The 20,953-nt window shown below is 48.7% G+C and overlaps 1 protein-coding gene across 1 annotated transcript in view; it reads right to left on the bottom strand.

The window, feature by feature from the left end:
* Positions 1-20,953, bottom strand: part of ntn4 (netrin 4) — a 163,367-nt gene that overhangs the window by 59,168 nt on the left and 83,246 nt on the right. The window contains exon 2 of the mRNA XM_038812203.1: positions 18,199-18,716. Coding sequence (XP_038668131.1) covers positions 18,199-18,716 — 518 coding nt within the window. The remainder of the gene's footprint in view (positions 1-18,198; positions 18,717-20,953) is intronic.

Raw genomic sequence — 20,953 nt, 5'->3', positions numbered from 1 at the left:
TTCGATTGGCAGGCAGAGACACGATGGCCTGAATGGCCTCCGTCTGTGTTGTAAGATTCTGTAACTCGATATAAATTCATGCCAAAGCCACTGGGTGAAGCTAAAGAGTTAAAAGGAAAAACTGGATAAAAGATTTGCAGATACAAGTGAAATTTTTGTGATTTAAATTGTTTCCTGTTTACCATGTGAATTACTCAGCTGTGAAAGTTGTTCAGTATTTAGGCTGCTCTTTCCTCAAACCAAGGTCAAAGCTGGAAAAGGACATTGCAGTAGAGACAGTTATGGTTCAGTAGCAGCATTTCCACCAGTCAGACATGTCCCCCGCTGAGATTTGAATCAATATTTCTGGCAGACACTGCAGTGCATTACTGAGGGAGTAAGATATCCCATGACAGAAGCACATTGAAAAATCGGTGTGGGGGGTGAGGGGGAGCTTTCTGTCATGAGACCAGGGGAGTGGAGGTTCTCCCCAGTGGTCTGGTTAATATTCATTTCTCAGTTAGCAACTACTAATTATCGGGTCATTATCACATTGCTGACTGTGGAAACCACCTGTGCACAATGATGGCGCAGGTACTAATTGGCTATCACAGATATTGGCAGTGAGGTGGTGAAAGGCACAATATAAATGCATCACAAAATATGACAGACATAGAGCTGCATTTCTATAGTGCCTTGGACCAACCTCATCTGGGTGAACTGTGTGCACCTCAGGTAGGACATGCTGACCTGGGAGGAGCTGCAACACTAGTTCACCAGAAAGATACTGAGGCTAAAAGGGTTAAATTGTGAGGGGAAACTTGCATAAAACTGGCTTCTATCCCCTTGAGCATAGCAGATGAAGGGCTGATTAAGAGGTGTGTAAAATGATTAAAGGAATTAATAGGGTAGACTGAGGGAAACTATTTCCTCTGGTATAGACAGGCCCGAACATGGGGGCTGAATCTTCCAATTCGAGTCAGGCAGTTCAGGGACTGATGTTAGGAAGTACTGCTTCACAAACAAGAGACTGGGAAAATGGAACTCCCTCCTCCAAAAAGCTATTGAAGCTTTCCACACTAATTTTGGTTTGGGTTAGATAACGTATCAAGCGGCACGGAGCCACGGCAGGTAAATAGAGTTCAGTAGCAGATCACTGGTGGTCTGATTGAATGTCAAAATAGACTTGGGAGGCCAAATGTCCTACATCAGCTCCCGTGCAAATGTTCATTTGCTTCTCTTTCCCTGGACTAAGGAGATCTTGTGCCCCTGGGTTCAAGTCCCACTCCAGGGCCTGGATTTTCTGGTCCTTCCCACAGGTGGGTCCCATCGCAGGTGGGACAGAAAATTCGGAGAGGCAGCTGTCATAATATCCACTCATGTATATAATGAGATGCAGACAGGCAGTGATTGACACATAGGATGACCAGTAAGCATACAACACCAGACAGGACATTACCACAATAAAGCCAGAGGGCACTAGGTTTCCCGCTCTCTCGGGATCCAGCTACTGAGACAGTCAGGGTCCACGAGCTAGCCAGTGCAAATACCATGCAGTAGCTAGTAAGTCTGGTCAGGCTAGTACAAGGTCACCAGTCAGGTCAGTATAGTGTCGACCCACAGCTGAATATGTATAGCAGTTCTATCGTTGAATAAAACAGTATTGGATCTTCTCCAGTGTTAGACGTCTGTTTCTAACTTCCCTGCATCGAGTGCAGTCCACATCGAACCAACCTGCTGAACACATCATGGTACCAGAGAGTTCCTGATCTTGACGGACCTACCTCGGGTGAATCTGCAATGACCAGCAAGCAGCCATCCAGCAAAATGGAAAACATCCAGCCTCCTCCGCAACTCCGCATCTCCGGCAACCTCGGCGCCAACTGGAAAATCTTCAAGCAAAAGTTCCTCTTGTACATCGAGGCCTCTGACCTCGAAGCAGCATCGTATGCCAGGAAGATCGCACTATTTCTCTCCACTGCAGGGGATCACGACATCCACATCTACAAATCCCTTGCATTCGCCGACGGCGAAGACAAAACAAAATTCAAAACAGTCCTGCTGAAGTTCGACAGCCACTGCGACATTGAGGTGAATGAGAGCTTTGAACGGTACGTTTTCCAGCAGAGGTTTCAGGGTAAGGATGAACCTTTTCAGTCCTTCTTGACCCATCTCCGCATCCGAGCGCAGTCATGTAACTATGACCCAACAGCTGATTCCATGATCCGGGATCAGATCGTTTTCGGGGTCCACTCCAACTCCCTGCGGCAGCAGCTCCTTAAAATCAAACAATTGACCCTCTCCGTCACTATGGAGACGTGCGTTGTCCATGAGCATGCCAAGAATAGTTACTCCCACATCAGGGCGGCAAAGACTGCAAAGCTGGCCTCCCAAGAGGCGGAAAGGGTGCAGGCCATTGCACAGATGCAGGGCCTGAGCGTCAAGGAGAGTGGTGGTTTCACGCGCTTTTCCCGGATCCCTGCGCATGCGCGCCACGAGCAAGTGGACGACGATACCGACAACCTGACTGCGCAGGTGCGTACGTCGACCGACCGCACTTCGCATGCGCGATGGCGCACGGAACGCACTGACGTCTGCGTCATGTCGTGTCCGAACTGTGGCTCCGCCCACTTAAAGTGGCAATGTCCAGCAAAAGGACGCCGGTGTCTCCAGTGTGGCAAGCTTGGCCACTACGCAGTCCTTTGCAGATCTGCTCCACTGCTCAGCAGCCAGCGATCCCAGCTGCGGCGCAGAAGTGTCCGCTCAATACAGCAAGGCATGCCCGATTCCGATCCCGACAGCCCAACGGACCCAGATGCTGACTGCCTCAAGTCTCCATATCAGTTGGGCATCATAACCACACATGAGCTGGTCTCCACCACACCTGCGCAACGCCTCTCGATCCTCAGTGTGGATCCAGACGATGAGTGGTGTGCTGTCCTCACAGTTAACAAGGCTCGCATCCGATTTAAACTGGACACCCGCACATCTGCGAACCTCATCTCACAGTCCGACCTCAACACCATCCAGGCCACACCAAGCATTCTTCCACTGGTCTGTCAGCTCCTTGACTACAATGGCAATGCCATAGCTGCCAGTGGCTCGTGTCAACTAGGGGTATCCAACAAGGCGATCAAGGCAACATTACGGTTTGAATTGTCAGGCCTGGCAGGGCGTCCCTGCTCAGTGCTCGCGCCTGCAAGCTCCTGAATCTGGTTCAGCGAATCCACACCATGTCATCGTCACCGGCGATGGCCTCGCCCGATGGAAATTTGCAAGCCGACATAGACGACATTATCACGCAGTACAACAGCGTATTCGATGGAATGGGCATGCTCCTATACCGATATAAAATCCTGCTCAAGCCGAACGCCACCCCTGTGATTCATGCACCACGCCGAGTGCCGGCGCCCCTCAAGGATCGTCTAAAAAAGCAACTACAGGACCTCCAAGACCAGGGCATCATCTCGAAGGTCACAGAGCCAACAGACTGGGTCAGCTCCATGGTCTGCATAAAGAAGCCATCAGGGGAGCTCCGCATTTGCATTGATCCCAAGGATCTAAACCGCAACATCATGCGGGAGCATTACCCGATCCTGAAACTTGAAGAGTTGACCAGTGAGATGGATCATGCCAAATTCTTCACTCAGCTGGACGCCTCCCGGGGCTTTTGGCAAATACAGCTGGATGCTTCCAGTCGCAAGCTGTGCACGTTCAACACCCCGTTTGGTCACTACTGCTACAACCACATGCCTTTCGGCATCATATCTGCCTCTGAAGTGTTTCACCGCATCATGGAGCAGATGATGGAGGGCATCGAGGGGGTGCGAGTATACGTGGACGACGTGATTATCTGGTCCACAACGCCCCAGGAACACATCACTCGCCTCAAGCAGGTCTTCCAGCGAATTCATGAACATGGTCTCCAGCTGAACAGGGCCAAGTGCTTATTTGGTCAATCGGATATTAAGTTTCGAGGTGACCACATCTCGCAGCAGGGTGTGCGGCCAGACGCCGACAAGGTCTTGCCGATCAACGCCATGAAGACCCCGGAGGACAAGAAGGCGGTCCTCCGCTTCCTCAGGATGGTCAACTTTCTTGGGAAATTCATTCCCAATATGGCATCCCACACCACAGCCCTCCGCCATCTCGTCAAGACGTCAATGGAATTCCAGTGGCTGCCCACACATGAAGCGGAATGGCATGGCCTGAAGGCAAAGCTCACCACAGCCCCAGTTCTAGCGTTCTTCGACCCAACCAAGGAAACCAAGATATCAACTGATGCAAGCCAGGACGGCATTGGGGCGGTGCTCCTCCAGCGAGATGACTCCTCGTCCTGGACTCCAGTGGCATATGCCTCCAGAGCCATGATGCCCACTGAGCAATGGTATGCCCAGATTGAAAAGGAGTGTCTGGGTCTCCTGACAGGAACAGTCAAGTTTCATGACTACATTTACGGCCTGCCGAAATTCACGGTGGAAACGGACCACAGGCCTCCAGTCCACATAATCCAGAGCATTTAAATGACATGACACCTCGGTTACAGTGAATTCTTCTTCGACTCCGCCGCTATGACTTTGAACTTGTCTACACGCCAGGCAAGAGCTGATCATTGCAGATGCCCTATCCCGGTCCATCACCACACCGTGTGAACAAGGTGACTTCATCTGCCACATAGAAGCGCAAGTGCAATTGTGTGCCACCAACCTCCCAGCCTCTGATGAATGAGTGGTCCAAATTCGTGAGGAAACAGCCAAGGATCCTTTACTGCAGCATGTGATGCAGCACCTTACCCATGGCTGGCAGAAGGGACAATGTCCCCAATTCTTTAACGTGAAAGACGAGCTGACGGTTGTGGAGGGAATCCTTCTAAATCGTTATTCCTCAGAGCATGCAGGCTATGGTGCTGGGTCAACTCCATGAGGATCACCTTGGAGTCGAGAAATGCCGACGCAGAGCTCGGGAGGCGGTTTATTGGCTGGGCATTAACCAGGACATTGCCAACACGGTCCTCAACTGCCCCACCTGTCAGACGTTTCAACCGGCTCAACCCAAGGAAACACTGCAACAGCACGAGATCGTTTTCTCTCCGTGGTCCAAAGTAGGTGTGGACCTTTTCCACGCCAAGGGGCATGACTACGTACTCCTTGTCGACCACTTCTCCACTTACCCAGAAGTGGTGAAACTGTCCGACCTCACGTCGACAGCGGGTCATCAAAGCCTGCAAAGAAACGTTCGCCAGGCACGGGATACCGCTCATGGTAATGAGCGACAACGGTCCATGCTTTTGCAGCCAGGAATGGTCTGGTTTTGCACAATCCTACAACTTCCGTCACTTTACCTCCAGTCCCCATTACCCACAATCAAACGGGAAGGTCGAGAAAGGGGTCCATATTGTCAAGCGGGTGCTGTGCAAAGCTGCAGACTCAGGCTCCGACTTTAACCTGGCACTGCTGGCATACAGGGCAACTCACTGTCCACTGGGTTGTCTCCAGCCCAGATGCTCAAGAATCGCACTCTGAGGACCACAGTTCCAGCCATCCATGTTCCAGACCTTGACCATCTCATGGTTTTACAAAAAATGCAGCAGTCCCGGGCCCAACAGAAGGCCACATATGATGCTCATGCCACGGATCTACCCGAGCTGGCTCCAGCCGATCATGTTCGCGTCCAGTTGCCTGAGGGCGGCTGGTCAGCCACAGCTGTAATTGTCAAACAAGTTGCCCCAAGGTCTTTCCTTGTCCGCATGGTTGATGGCTCCCTGCTATCGCGCAACAGACGGGCATTGCGAAGCGTTCCACGCCCACCACCTGACTGCAGTGCTCCGCTGGCCATCATACTTCCTCCGGATGTACCCTGCTACGAGGCCACCGATCTGCCAGTGATCCTGCCGCCCCACGCGACCACCACGATGGCAGCGATCCCACCTATCCACGTGCAGGCGGCTCCTGATCCACCTCTGTGGCGATTGACAAGAATTCGTCGCCCACCACAAAGACTGAATCTGTGGACTGAACTTTTGTAAATTTTGTGACTGAATTAATTGATTTAACCTTTGTAAATATTGCTTCATTTGCCATGTATCTGCACTATCGACACCTTCCCATGTATATACATTTGTTCAAGCACCGTTTGTATATAGTCAGGTATATATATATACACACACACACGTATACATACCTCAGTATTCATTTAACTAAAAAAAAAGGGGGGGCGATGTCATAATATCAACTCACGTATATAATGAGATGCAGACAGGCAGCGATTGACTCATAGGATGACCAGGAAGCATACAACACAGTACAGCCAATCTAAAGACAGGACACTACCAAAATAAAGCCAGAGGGCACTAGGTTTCCCGCTCTCTCGGGACCCAGCTACTGAGACAGTCAGAGTCCACGAGCTAGCAAGTGCAAACACCATGCGGTAGCTAGTAAGTCTGGTCAGGCTACTACAAGGTCACCAGTCAGATCAGTATAGTGTCGACCCACAGCTGATTATGTATAGCAGTTCTATAGTTGAATAAAACAGTGTTGGATCTTCTCCAGTGTTAGACGTCTGTTTCTAACTTCCCTGCATCGAGTGCAGTCCACATGTGTCAACCTGCCTAACACATCAGCAGCCAAACGTCCATCGACTTTAGGCGGGAATATCCAGTCCAGCCGCGGAAATCCCAACATAGAACTTGATGGCCATGAAGGTCCGTTCATAACACGGCCAAACAGGTTGAATATGAACCTATAAATCCTTCCAACACACATCATTGGCAGGCGGTAAGAGCTGGAGAGATTCCAGGTGATGGAAAGAAAATTGGAGCCCCTACCATTGCTGTCCAGAGTTCCAGACTGCAACATGCATGGAAAGGTGCACATTGCCACAGCAACTCTGACACCTTGGGAAGGTAAGGCTGGATGGCTGGTGTGGGTCAGAGCGGTCTCAATGATACCGGTCCAATCCTTGTTCCAGCTGGGACGAACTGAAGTAGAGGAATTCATCCCTGGGTCATGCGGGGTGCTTACACAGCCGATCATCATTCGGCACCCCTTGTTAGATAATAGGGCTGCTCGGTCGTCAGGTTTGGCTTCATGTGTGATGCCTCATCTAGTCAAATAGCACACTGCCACCCATTGTAAAGGTGAAGGTATCAGCTGTGCAGGGTAGGGACATAGGAGACTATAGAGTAATGGGGTTGGGCAGGCAAGCAGGGATCTGGGGGTGGAGATTGTGGTGAGCTGGAAGGGTTGGGTGAAGGGTGTGGGAAGAGTGCCTCTGAGCTAGCTGGGAGATTGCCCAATGGGCCAGCTATGTAACTGCTGGCCTGTGGTCTTTCAAGCCTTCCACTGCCTTACTCCTGAGACCTGCCTTATATTCAGATTCAAGGCCTTACCAGGTGAGGGATCTGCATTGAGAATAATTGGGGGGGGAAATCTCTGGATCCTTTTTTCTTGCAGACAGAATTTGGTACATACCCTACACCTGTTGAGCATTCAATGTGGAATTGAGCAGCTCATTATGAAGCCCTGACTCCATGGCAACAAGGCAGTGAGTCATTGAGTGTGATAAATGCTAAGTATTTTTCAATTTTGTCAAAAACAGCACAAACGTATAGAGCGTGTAATCACCACTGTGCACAGTGCATGAGGTAACATGTTTCAGAATTCTTTTCAAATTCTTCATTCCCTTTCTCACCCCCGCCCTGAAGCAGTTCCATTCTTTGATGTCTGTGCAAATTTGCAGTTGATCGTTTAACTGGAATTACCACAAGTGCGGTGCATTTCAGGGATTTCAACCAGCTTCAGGATATCTTTCCAGAGAATTCCAAAAAGCTGGAACTTGATTTGTTTTTGCAATGAGCAAATTAGTGCATGGCACAGTTGAACATGACAAGATGAATGGACAGTGCACTGGACCCATTGCATGTGTCCCCTCCCTAGGCAGATTCTTTTTAACCTAAATACAGTAATATGCCACTATTTGTTTTATTGGTATGAGGTTCACAAATATTTTCCCACCCCAATTAAGATACTTTCGCACGTTCAGTCGGAACTACATGGCACAATTTTAAAAACAGAGAGCTGGTGGTGAATATATAAAATGTTTGAGGTGGTTGGTAAACCTGTGGGGTTATTAGTTAATAAAACATATGAGATCCTTGGCTTTATTAACAGGCGTACAGTGTAAAAGTTAGGAAGTTTTGCTAATACAATGTAAAACACTACCTCTGTCTCAGCCTCAGTTTTGGGTTCAATTCTGGGCAACACACTTCAGGAAATATGTGAAACTCCTGAAACAGGTACAGAAGAGATTCACTGGGATAGTTCCCGAGATTACAGAGATTGAGAGAACCTGGGCTATTTCTTCTAGAGGAGAGAAAGCTAACAGCAGATCTGGAAAATGCTTTTAAAATCATGAAGGATTTAGACGGAGTAAATAAAGAGAAACAACATGGTGGCACAGTGGTTAGCACTGCTGCCTCACAGCGCCAGGGACCCAGGTTCGATTCCGGCCTTGGTTGACTGTGTGGGATTTGCACGTTCTCCCGGTGTGTGCGTGGGTTTCCTCCGGGTGCTCCGGTTTCCTCCCACACTCCAAAGATGTGCAGGTTGGGTGAACTGGTCATGATCAATATGCGGGATCACGGGGATAGTGTAGGGGCATGAGCCTAGGTAGGGTACTCTTTCAGAGTGTCGGTGCAGACTTGATGGGCCGAATGGCCTCCTTCTGCACTGCAGGGATTCGATGGAAACTGATTCCAGTGGATGAAGGTTGATAATCACAGATTTAAGGTGGATTGGCAGAATTGCCAGAGGTGACCTGTGAGTGGTTAGGTTCTGGAATGCACTGCCTGAGGTAATCGTGGACACAGGATCAATAGGGACTTTCAAAAGGGAGTAGAATAAATAAACATGAACATACAAAGTTAGAGGAAGAGGCCATTCGGACCCATGAGCCTGCTCCAGCATTCAATAAGATCATGGCTTCAACTGCATATTGCACTTACCCCTGATAACCTCTCACTCCCTTATTAGTCAAGAATTTATCTACTTCTGCCTTGAAAATATTCACTGACTCTGCCTCCACCCCTCTCTAGGGAAGAGGCTTCCAAAGAAAATTCTTCTCCTCTCCGTCTTAAATTGAAGATCCCTTATTTTTAAGTGTCTAGTCTCTCGCACTGGGAACATCCTCTCAGCATCCATCCTGTCAAATCTCCTCAGGATCCTATATGTTTCAGTAAGATCACCTCTCAATCTTCTAAAAGTCTCTCAGGCCCAGCCTGTCTAACCTTTCCTCAATAGGTCAACCCCCATTGCAGGAATCAGTCGATTGAACCTTCTCTGAACAGCTTCGAATGCATTTATATCCTTTCTTAAATAAGGAATCCAAAACTGTGAACATTACTCCTGATCTGGTCCTTTCAAAACTTTGTACAACTATAGCAAGGCATAGAACATAGAACATACAGTGCAGGAGGCCATTCGGCCCATCAAGTCTCCACCGACCCACTTGAGCCCTCACTTCCACCCTATCACATAACCCAATAACCCCATCTAACCTTTTTGGACACGGCAATTTATCATGACCAATCCACCTAGCCTACACGTCTTTGGACCGTGGGAGGAAACCGGAGCACCCGGAGGAAACCCACGGAGACACGGGGGGAACATGCAGACTTCGCACAGACAGTGACCCAAGCCGGGAATCGAACCTGGGACCCTGGCGCTGTGAAACCACAGTGCTACCTTACCTTACTTTCCCACCTTACTTTTATATTCCATTCCCCTTGTAATAAACAGCAACGTCCCATTTGCCTTCCTAATCACTTGTTGTATCTGCAAACTGTCGTTTTCTGATTTATGTACCAGGACACCCAGATCCGTCTGTACCTCAGAGTTCTGCCAACTCTCTGTAGTTAATTAATTTGTTGTTTTTCTCTTCTTCCTGCCAATATTTCTGGACAAGTTCACATTTTCCCACATGAGACTTCATTTGCCATTTTTTTGCCCACTCACTTAGCTCATCTACGTCCCTCTGCAGAGTCCTTATACCACAGAACCAAATAATGTTTACAGCACAGAAAGAGGCCACTCGGTCTATCATGTCTGTGTCGGCCGTAAAATGAGCCAGCCAGCCTAATCCCACTTTCCAGCAATTTGGTCTGTAGCCCTGCACGTTACAGCATTTGAAGTCCATATCCAGACACCTTTTCAATGAGTTGCCGATTTCTGCCTCTACCGCCCTTTCAGGCAGCGAGCTCCAGATCCCCACAACCCTCTGGGTAAAAGGTCCCCCCTCATCTTCCTTCTAGTCCTTCAATCACTTTAAATCTCTGCCCCCCTCCCCCCTCACAATTTTCCACATCCCAATCAAATTTCCCTCAGCCTCCGCTGCTCCAAGGAGAGGAGCCCCATCCTATCCCATCTTTCCTCATAGCTCCAATTTTTCAGTCCTGGCAACATCCTAATAAATCTCCTCTGGGCTGACCAGAATGGCACGCAGTACTCAAGTTGTGGCCTAACTAAACGTTTTATATATTTCCAGTATAACTTGTCTCTTCACAATTTACTGCCGACCTTTGTGTCACCAGCAATTTAGCAATCATACCATCAGTCCCTTCTCCTGGTTTTTTATATAAACTGTAAATAGTTGAGGCCCCAGCACTGATCCCTGTGGCACACCAGTCACAGCTTGTCAACCCAAAAAAGACCCATTGTCCCTTCTCTCTGCTTCCTGTTTGCTGATCAATCCTCTATCCATGCGAAGATGTTACCCCCTCCACCATGAGGTTTTGTATAGGAAGCTTTGATTTTCCATCTTGTCAAATTGAAAATCTAAGTACAGCACATCCACAGGTTCCCCCTTTATCCATGTTGTTTGTTACTTACTCAAAGAACTCCAATAAATTAATCAAACGTAATTTTCAGTTCACAAAACCATATTGACTCTGCCTGATTATACTGAGATTTTCGCAGTGCCTCACTGTAACCTCCTTAATATTAAACTCCCTCAATTTCCCTCTGACAGATTTTCAGCTAACTGGCCTGTCCTTTCCTGCTTTCTGTTGCCCCCCTTTCTTGAACAGAGAAGTCACATTTCCTAATTTCAAATCTGATGGGACCTTTCCAGAATATAGGGAATTTTGGAAAAATAAAACCAATGCACCAAATATCACTTCTTTTAAGACCCTAGGATGAAGTCCATCAATTCTTCAAAGTAACTGAAGAAAGAAAATTGGAGGAATATAGGGAACGAGGAAAGGAGTGGGACTAACTGGACTGTTCTTTGAGAAAGCCAGCACAGGCTTGATGGGCTAAATGGTCTCCTGTACTATCCTATGCTGTACTATCCTATTCAATGGTAGTTTTCCCAATTCACTTCCTCCATTCACTCCTCCATTTACACAACTGCGACCGCATTCAAAGTCTTCTCGAATGCCAGCATCACAGGCAAATCCCTGCCTTGACAGCATTTAGGCTTGGACTGGCAATTATCCTTCGTGCCACACAAGTGCCAGGCAATGACCATCTGCAAGAGAAAATCTAACTACTTTTCCTTCATATTCAATAGCATTACCATTGCTGAATGGCCCGTTAGAAATATCCTGGGGGCTTACCATTGACCAGATACTGAACTGCACCAGCCATCTGTCTGTGGCTACATGAGCAGGTCAGAAGGCTGATAATTCTGTGGAGAATAACTCACCTCCTGACTCCCCAAGCCTGACCACCATCTACAAGGCACAAGTCAGGAATGTGATGGAATACGCTCCACTTGCCTGGATGGGTGCAGCTCCAACAACACTGAAGAAGCTCAACATCCAGGACAAAGCAGCCCACCTGATTGGCACCCCATCCACCACCTTCAACATCCACTCCCTGCCCGCTAATGATATGCAAACGGTTCCGGGCTGCATTGACACCGCTGATGAGGTGACGGAGAATAGTGATTTGGTGTCAAATTGGTGCCCACCGTGATTTTAGCGTCGGAACCTATTCTCCGCCCAATCGTGTTTCGTAATTTCGGCGTCAGCCAATGGAGAACCCCGCCCTTGTCTCCGGCAATGAGATTCACACTCTTTTTTGCGGCTTTGCTGGAATTCCTCCATCAGAGCTCACACATTGATCAGAACATACAACTGAGCACCTACTCCTTCACGTCCCTGTTCCTCTCCAAAACTGGCTGCACTGCAAAACCTCCCCCACCATTACCCCCCCCTAATCCATCTACCAATTACTTTAAATCGATGCCCCCCCCCCCCCCCCCCCCCCCCCACCTACCTCTCCGCTCAGGAATGTAGACCCTTCTTATCCACTCTATCTAGGCCTCTCATAATTTTATGCAGCTCAATTAAATCTGTCCTCAGAAATACCTCTATGTACCATTAGTTAAAATTCTTTATTTCTGGTAACATCCTCTTGAAATATCTTCGGCACCTCTCTGGTGTGATCATATCCTTACTATAATGTGGTGATCAGAACTGTATGCTGTACTCTAACTGCAATCTAATTAGTGTTGATCCAGATCCAGCATAATTTTATATTCTTTTACTCACCTTACAGTGACATATATCGTGTATGTCTTCTTGACCATTTGACTTGTTACCTTCAGGGATCTATGGACATGCATTTCAAGATCCCTCTGTTCCGCGCACTTCCCAATATCCTACCTTTTATTGTGTTTTCCCTTGCCTTGATAACCTTGCACAAGTGCATCGCCTCACACTTCTCTGGATTGAATTCAGTTTGCCACTTTTCTTCCCACCTGACCAGTTTGTTGATATCTTCTTTCTGTCTACAGCTTACTTCTTCAATATCAACCACACAGACAATTTTTGTATCATCCAGCAACTACTTAATCATATCTCTTACATTTATGTCTACATCGTTGATACACACCATGGGACCCAGTTCGGAGCACCGTTGAGTCACAAAAAAAAATACCCGTTGATATTGCCCTTTGCTTCCTGCGACAACTGATTTTAGATTGAACTTTACAAATTGCCATTTACCCTTAGATCCCATGGACATTTATTCTTCTCACCAGTCTGACATGTGAGACCTTGTCAAAAGCCTTGTTAAAATCCACATAGACTACATCAAATGTGCTACCCCCCCTCAATCCTTCTCAAAAAATTCAGTCAGGTTAGTCAGACATGACGGCCAGAATTCTCCGGTCGTTGAGATTCACTTTTCCCATCGGCAGCGCACCCACGCCCACGCGCTTCCCTGTGACGCTGGGTGATTACAATGAAGGAATATCATTGACAAGCAGCAGGAAGATAGAATCCTGCCGCCATCGAATGACGTGCCTCCGAGAAACACGTTGCTGACTATTCTTGGTTAATCCATGTCTTTCGTAATGATAGAACATAGAACATACATGCAGAAGGAGGCCATTTGGCCCATCGGGTCTGCACTGACCCACTTAAGCCCTCACTTCCTCCCTATCCCTGTAACCCAATAACCCCTCCTAATCTTTTTGGACACTAAGGGGAATTTATCATGGCCAATCCACCTAACCTGCACGTCTTTGGACTGTGGGAGGAAACCGGAGCACCCGGGGGAAACCCACGCAGACACGGGGAGAACGTGCAGACTCCGCACAGACAGTGACCCAGCGGGGAATCGAACCTGGGACCCTGGCGCCGTGAAGCCACAGTGCTATCCACTTGTGCTACAGTGCTACTGTGATGGAGAATAGTGTCCCCGAGAACTCTTTCTGACAATTTTCACACCACCAAGGTTTAGCTGACTGGCCTCCTCAGGCTATTGCTTTCTCCCTTTTTAAACAATGGAACCCCATTATCTGTCCTCCAGCACCATGCCTTAGTCCAGCAGGATCAGGAAATGATGATCAGAGCCCCTGCCATTCCTTCCCTTGTTTCTTCTAACAGCCTGAGGTACATGACATCCAGGCCTGGTGATCCACTTTCTAAGGTGCTAAACCCTCCTCCTTAACTACAATGTCTGCATTGACCCTTCTTTGTTAACACAGATGCAAACTATTCATTAAGAACCATGACACACCTCCCATCTCCACATACAGGCTATCCTTTTTTGGTTTCTGATAGGCCCGACTCCTACTTTCGTTATCCCTTTGTTCTCGATGCATTTATAAAACTTTGGGTTTGTCTTCATTTTACTTGACAATATTTTTTTTGTACCCTCTCTTTGCTTTTGTGATTTACTTTTTTTATTTTCCCCTTCGCGCTTTCTCTACTCCTCGAGTCTTTCCGGAGCATCGATCTCTCGGGATCTGACACAAGCTTCCCTTTGCTGTCTTCTTCTACCCTGGATATTCTTAATAGCCAAGGGGCTCTGGATCTGAAAGGCCCACTCACTTTCTTTTCAGGAATATATTTGCTCGGAACCCTCACCATCTCTTCCTTGAATGCCTCCCACTGTTCCGTCATTGATTTACCTTCAAGTAACAATGAAATTGAATGCAAATTGAATGCAAAATTGTGAAGGGATATATTTGGCTCGGAAGAACGAGGAGACACAACGTAAAATAAAGGCCATAATTCTAAAGGGGGTGATGGAACAAAGAGATTTGGATTATATGTGCAGGGCAGGTCAAGAAAATGGTTAAAAAAACATACAGGACTCTGAGCTATATCAAAACAGAGTTAGAGAGTGGATTCTCCAGCCTCCCAGCCATGTGTTCTTCGACAGCAGGAGAAGTTTGTGGTGGGATTCTCTGCTCCCACAGCTATCGATGGGGATTGCCATTGAAGCCACCCAACACCACCAGGAAACCTGCCAGCGGGACCTGAGACTCCTGCTGCCAGCAAACGGATGGAGAATCCTGGCCAGAGAGTACAGAAGCAAAGGAAGCTATGATGTACCTTCATTAAACACGAGCTCAGCCTCAACTGGAGTATTGTGTCCAGGTCTGGGTAGCGCAATTTAGGGAGGATGTGAAGGTTTTAGAGAGGCTGCAGAAAATATTTAGAAGAATGGCTCAAGGAATGAGGAATTTCAGTTATATGGATATATTGTGGATGGCACTCTACACAGTGGTAAGCACTTTTGCTTCACAGCGCCAGGGTCCCAGGTTCGATTCCCGGCTTGGGTCACTGTCTGTGCGGAGTCTGCACGTTTTCCCCACATCTGCGTGGGTTTCCTCCGGGTGCTCCGGTTTCTTCCCACAAGTCCCAAAAGACGTGCTGTTAGGTAATTTGGACATTCTGAATTCTCCCTCTGTGTACCCGAACAGGCGCCGGAATGTGGCGACTAGGGGCTTTCACAGTAACTTCATTGCAGTGTTAATGTAAGCCTACTTGTGACAATAAAGATTATTATTGTATTGGAGAAGCTCGGAATATTCCCTTTAAAGAAAAGAATGTGGAGAGGAACATACAAATTAGGAGCATCAGGGTGCCACTCGGCCCCTCGAGCCTGCTGCCCCATTCAATAAGATGATGGCTGATTTGATTGTAACCTCAACCCCACATTCCTCGCGACTCCCAATGACCTTTCATCCCGATAACCTATCACCCCCTTGTTAATCAAGAATCTATGTCGCTCTGCCTTAAAAATATTCAAAGATTCTGCTTCCACTGCTTTTTGAGGAAGAGAATTTCAAAGGCTCACAACACACAGGGAAAATATTGCTCCTCATCTCTGTCTTCAATAAGCAATCCCTTAACTTTAAACAGGTCCTAAATTCTCCGACAAGAGGAAACATCCACTCCACATCTACCCCGTCACTACCCCTCAGGATCTTAAAGGTTTCAATCAGGTCACTTCTTACTCTTCGAAACTCCAGCGGATACAAGCCTAACCCTTTCCACCCTTTCCTCATAAGACAAGCCGCCCATTCCTTATTTAGTAAACATTCTCTGAACTGCTTCTAATACATTTACACCTTTCCTTAAATAAGGAGACCTACACGGTGGCACAGTGGTTAGCATTGCTGACTACAGCGCTGAGGACCCGGTTTCGAATCCCGGCTCTGGGTCACTGTCCGTGTGGAGTTTGCACATTCTCCCCGTGTCTGCGTGGGTTTCACCCCCACAACCCAAAGATGTGCAGGATAGGTGGATTGGCCATGCTAAATTGCCCCTTAATTGGAAAAAATAATTGGGAACTCTAAAATAAAATTTTAAAAATAAGGAGACCTATACTGTACAGGTATGGGGCTGGATTCTCCGCACCCCGACGCCAAAATCGCGTCCAGAGCCGGGGTGGAGAATCCATTTCCGCAGACGGAATCGGGATGGGCGCCGGTTCCTGATTCTCCGGGCCCTGAAAAGTAAGTGGCGCTCCCGGGAGGTATGCCGTGTATCGCCTACCTGCAGCCATTGCTGGAGGCCCGCTCCGCCGTTCTCCGCCCCCCACCGGCTGAAGTCCCGATGGCGTGGTCCCAGCCGTTCGGGATACTCGTGTGGCAGTTGCGGACTCAGTCCACGGCTGCCATGGCGGGCTGATCGGAAGGCCTCATATGTAACCGGGCAATTTTTGATCAGGTGGTCTGGGTCGGGCACGCGGCCGTTAGGGGGCACTATTTGGGAGGTCCAGCTCCGTGGTCTGAGTTTGCCATGGAGCGGCCGCCGCCGTGCACATGAGCGACCTCTGACCCGGAAGTACGGGGGCCCGTACCTGCAACTAAAGCTGCTAGTTTCACGCCGGGTCCCTGCTAGCCCTCTGCAGGGATAGGAATTCTAAAGGGGGTGAAAGTCCACAGTTTTTATAACGGCATGGGATATAGTCCCAAAAACAGAGAATCCAGCCCGTGGTCTCACCAATACCCTGTACAACTGAACTTTGACATAGATGTTCAAAATCATGGCAGGTCTAGACAGAATAGATACAGAGAAACTGTTCCCGTTGCCGGAACAGTTGAGAACCAGCTGGCACAGATTTAAAGTGATTGATAAAAGAACTAAAAGCGACATGAAGAAAAGCTTTTCGACGCAGTTTTGGTTTGGAATGAATTGCCTGAGAGTGTAGAGAAGGCAGATATAATCAAGGCTTTCTAAAGGGAATTGGAAGAAGCACCTGAAAAGACTTGCATAGAAATTGGGAAAAGATGGGCGGGGGCGAATGGAGGTGCTGGGGTGCGTTAAATTACTCACTAATCAAAATGACAAGCTTCTGTGTTCACCTCCCATTGAGCTTGTGGAAAGCAAATTTTGGACCCGAGATTGAAGAAGCGATGGAATAGTTATCATTCCTGCTCTGAGGGGTGAGAAACATCAGCAGTGTGACCTAAAGAAGATTTTGCCCATTTGTAACTCAACCTACATGCTAGTGTCTGTCCTCGTCCCCGAGCTTAACCACCAATCATAATATTCAAACTAAGTGAAACAAACTTACAGCTGTGTCACCCCTAATATGGAGCGAGTGATACATATGGGGGATAAAGTTATAGGTGTCGCTACTTGTATACTATACTTAATATTAGCTTGTTGGATGTCTCAGAGCGTTTTACAACCAATGACATTGAAATGTGCTCACTGTTCTAGTGCAGGAAACCAGACGTCCAATCTGTGCACAACAAACTCCCACAAACAGCAACGTGATCATATGTTTTGTGTAATGTTGATTGAGATATAAATATTGGCCAGGAGACTGGATAGAACTACCCAGGTCTTCTTCAAAATAGCACCCTTGGAAGCTTTTAACATCCTCCCGAGAGGGCAGACAGGGCCTCGGCTTAAAGTTTAATCCAAAAGCCAGTACCTCCAACAGTGCAGCACTCCCTTAATATCACATTAGGGTGTCAGCCTGAATATCTGTGCTCAAACCCTTGTAGTGGGATTTGAACCCAGAACCTAATGCCTCAGAGGTGAGTGTGCTACCAACTGAGTCACAGGGATGTATCAACCCTTTGTGTAGATCGCTTAGGCTTGTGGGTAGTGCATTCGAGTTTCACTTCAGGCTTGAGCACATAATCCAGGGTAACATTCCCAGTGCATTCCTGAAGGAGTGCTGCACTGTTGGAGGTATCGTTTTCTGGTGGAGATGTTAAACTGAAGTCCCACCTGCACTTTGGGGTGGATATGGAAGGTTTGATGAAAAACGGAGGATATCTGGCTAATCCCTCAAAGAACACCATCAAAAACCTGCTGAAGCGGGGTAATTGCTGTTTGTAGAATCATCCATCGTGTAATGGCCTGAGGATGTGAAAGGCGCTATATAAATGCAATATGTTTCTATCTCAAACAAGCCATTTATACGCAAGCATCATTCAGCTATACATGTGGAAGATTACTACCTCTCCTCGGGTACAAGGAAGTGGATTCGAATATCTGGAAGTACAAATCGCCCCGACCCCATTCTGATCATCTGGGAGCCCAAAGGTGTCACTACAGTTCGTGGCAAAGTACTTGTAAGGTTTCCAAGTGGAACCAAAGTCTTGGGAACGTTCCAGAACCATGGCAGCAGGCCGAGGAGATTTAAAGATCATGATCAGGTGGGTGAAGTAAAAGTAGGTCTCCAGATCCAGCTGGATGGTTTCTTTGTAGCTCCCTGGAGCTGACTGCCACCAGGTGTGCGGGAATCGGAATGAGGAATCAGTCATCGCAGTGGCTGGGTGGCCATGGGTCGCACTACACTTCGCACAGCTCGGTGGATCCTCACAGCCCCTCCCCGAGTATGAACAGAAGAGCTCGGTGGAGTTAATGCCACAGGTGGTGCTGGCTCGTAGCTCTCTGGCTGCTGCCAGGTTTCCCAGCCGAGGGTTACAGGCTCCAGACTCACAGTGTCGCCTCACCCCAGGCACACCTATGGATCCTGAAAGGGAGACAAACAGGTATCCAAATTACAACCCATACCTAGTACATCGACCCCACACACTTTACACGTCACCAACGTGCAGCCCCAAAATAGCTCTCAAAAGTTTCGGACTCCAAAGTTCAATCCACTTTCACCCTGATCTGACATAACGAGAGAGATTATTATTTTTTTTAAAGTTAGCTATATATTCCTCTCATAAATACCATTCAGACGCAAGTTTACTTTTCATCTAATTTCAAATTGGGTCATCTTGAGGCATGGATTTGGTGAAGTGAAGTTCCTAGATCATAGAATTTACAGTGCAGAAGGAGGCCATTCGGCCCATCAGGTCTGCACCGGCTCCTGGAAAGAGCACCCTACCCAAGGTCAACACCTCCACCCTATCCCCATAACCCAGTAACCCCACCCAACATTAAGGGCAATTTTGGACACTAAGGGCAATTTATCATGGCCAATCCACCTAACCTGAACATCTTTGGACTGTGGGAGGAAACCGGAGCACCCGGAGGAAACCCACACACACACGGGGAGGATGTGCAGACTCCACACAGACAGTGGCCCAAGCCGGAATCGAACCTGGGACCCCTGGAGCTGTGAAGCCATTGTGCTATCCACAATGCTACCGTGCTGCTCACAGTGAGGGACATCAGTACAAACTATGGTCACTCCTCAACCTGAAACTATTCCAAATCTCATCGCTCCCTCTTTTAGCCCTGCTGGTCACTGGTCATTTTGACCACAGTCCAGTTACTGCCTCCCCTGTGATTGGTCAGTTTGCCCCCCAGCCCAGTTACTGCCTCCCCCGTGATTGGCCAGTTTGACCCCAGTCCAGTAACTGCCTCCCCTGTGATTATATGAAGATGTCCGCGTTGGATTGGGGTAGGCACAGTACAAAGTCTTACAACACCAGGTTAAAGTCCAACAGGTTTGTTTCAAATCACTAGCTTTCGGAGCACCGCTCCTTCCTCAGGTGAATGAAGAGGTAGGTTCTAGAAACATATAGACAAAATCACGTCCCCTGTGATTGGTCAGTTTGACCCCAGTCCAGTGATGGTTTTGCAGATCGTCTTGCATTTTTGACTTTGTGTATATATCAATCACAGGGCAAACATATATATATATGTTTCTGGAACCTACCGCTTCATTTACCTGAGGAAGAAGCTGCGCTCCGAAAGCTAGGGATTTGAAACAAACCTGTTGGACTTTAACCTGGTGTTGTAAGACTTCTTACTGTCCACTGTGATTGGTCAGTTTGATGCCCTGGTCCAGTTGCTGTCTCTTCTGATTGGTCAGTTTGGTCAGTCTGCCCTGTGATTGATTGGTTTGTTGCTATGGTGTCTCCAGTTGCTCTCCCTAGGATTGGTCAGTTTATAGCCAGTGTCCAGTTGTTCTCTCTCCCCCCCCACCCACCCCAACCCACCCCGTGGTTGGTCGGTTCCGGGTCCCCACAGAGTAGTCAGGGCAGTGATGTTGGTCTCTGTTGTTTACCTCTTGGGAGTTACCCTGGAAAATAATACTCAGAGGCAAGAGCTAGGATTTAGTGGGGTTAATGTTCTCTGTTTGTGGACATACACCAAAGGTCACAAATTGTTCACAACTCGGGGAAAATTCTACAAAGAAGCACATGAGAGGGAAGTGAGGGAAGAGGTGAGGGAAGTGACAAAATGAGAGGGAGTGAAAAAGGGGTGAGGGACAGAGGGCAGAGGGGGAACGAGGGAGGGAGGGCAGAGGGGGAACGAGGGAGGGAGGGCAGAGGGGGAACGAGGGAGGGAGGGCAGAGGGGGGAGGGAGGGCAGAGGGGGAGGGAGGGCAGAGGGGGAGGGGGGAGGGAGGGCAGAGGGGGAGGGGGAGGGAGGGCAGAGGGGGAGGGGGGAGGGAGGGCTGAGGGGGAGGGGGGGGGAGGGAGGGCAGAGGGGGAGAGGAGGGAGGGGCGAGGGCAGAGGGGAGGGAGGGGCAAGGGCAGAGGGGAGGGAGAGAGGGCAGAGGGGAAGGAGGGGGGCGAGGGCAGAGGGGAGGGAGGGGCGAGGGCAGAGGGGAGGGAGGGGCGAGGGCAGAGGGGAGGGAGGGGTGAGGGCAGAGGGGAGGGAGGGGCGAGGGCAGAGGGGAGGGAGGGGCGAGGGCAGAGGGGAGGGAGGGGTGAGGGCAGAGGGGAGGGAGGGGTGAGGGCAGAGGGGAGGGAGGGGTGAGGGCAGAGGGGAGGGAGGGGTGAGGGGTGAGGGGAGGGAGGGGTGAGG

Source organism: Scyliorhinus canicula, chromosome 11 (assembly GCF_902713615.1).
Source record: "Scyliorhinus canicula chromosome 11, sScyCan1.1, whole genome shotgun sequence".
Classification (NCBI taxonomy): domain Eukaryota; kingdom Metazoa; phylum Chordata; class Chondrichthyes; order Carcharhiniformes; family Scyliorhinidae; genus Scyliorhinus; species Scyliorhinus canicula.
This window is presented reverse-complemented; position numbering and strand designations above follow the sequence as displayed.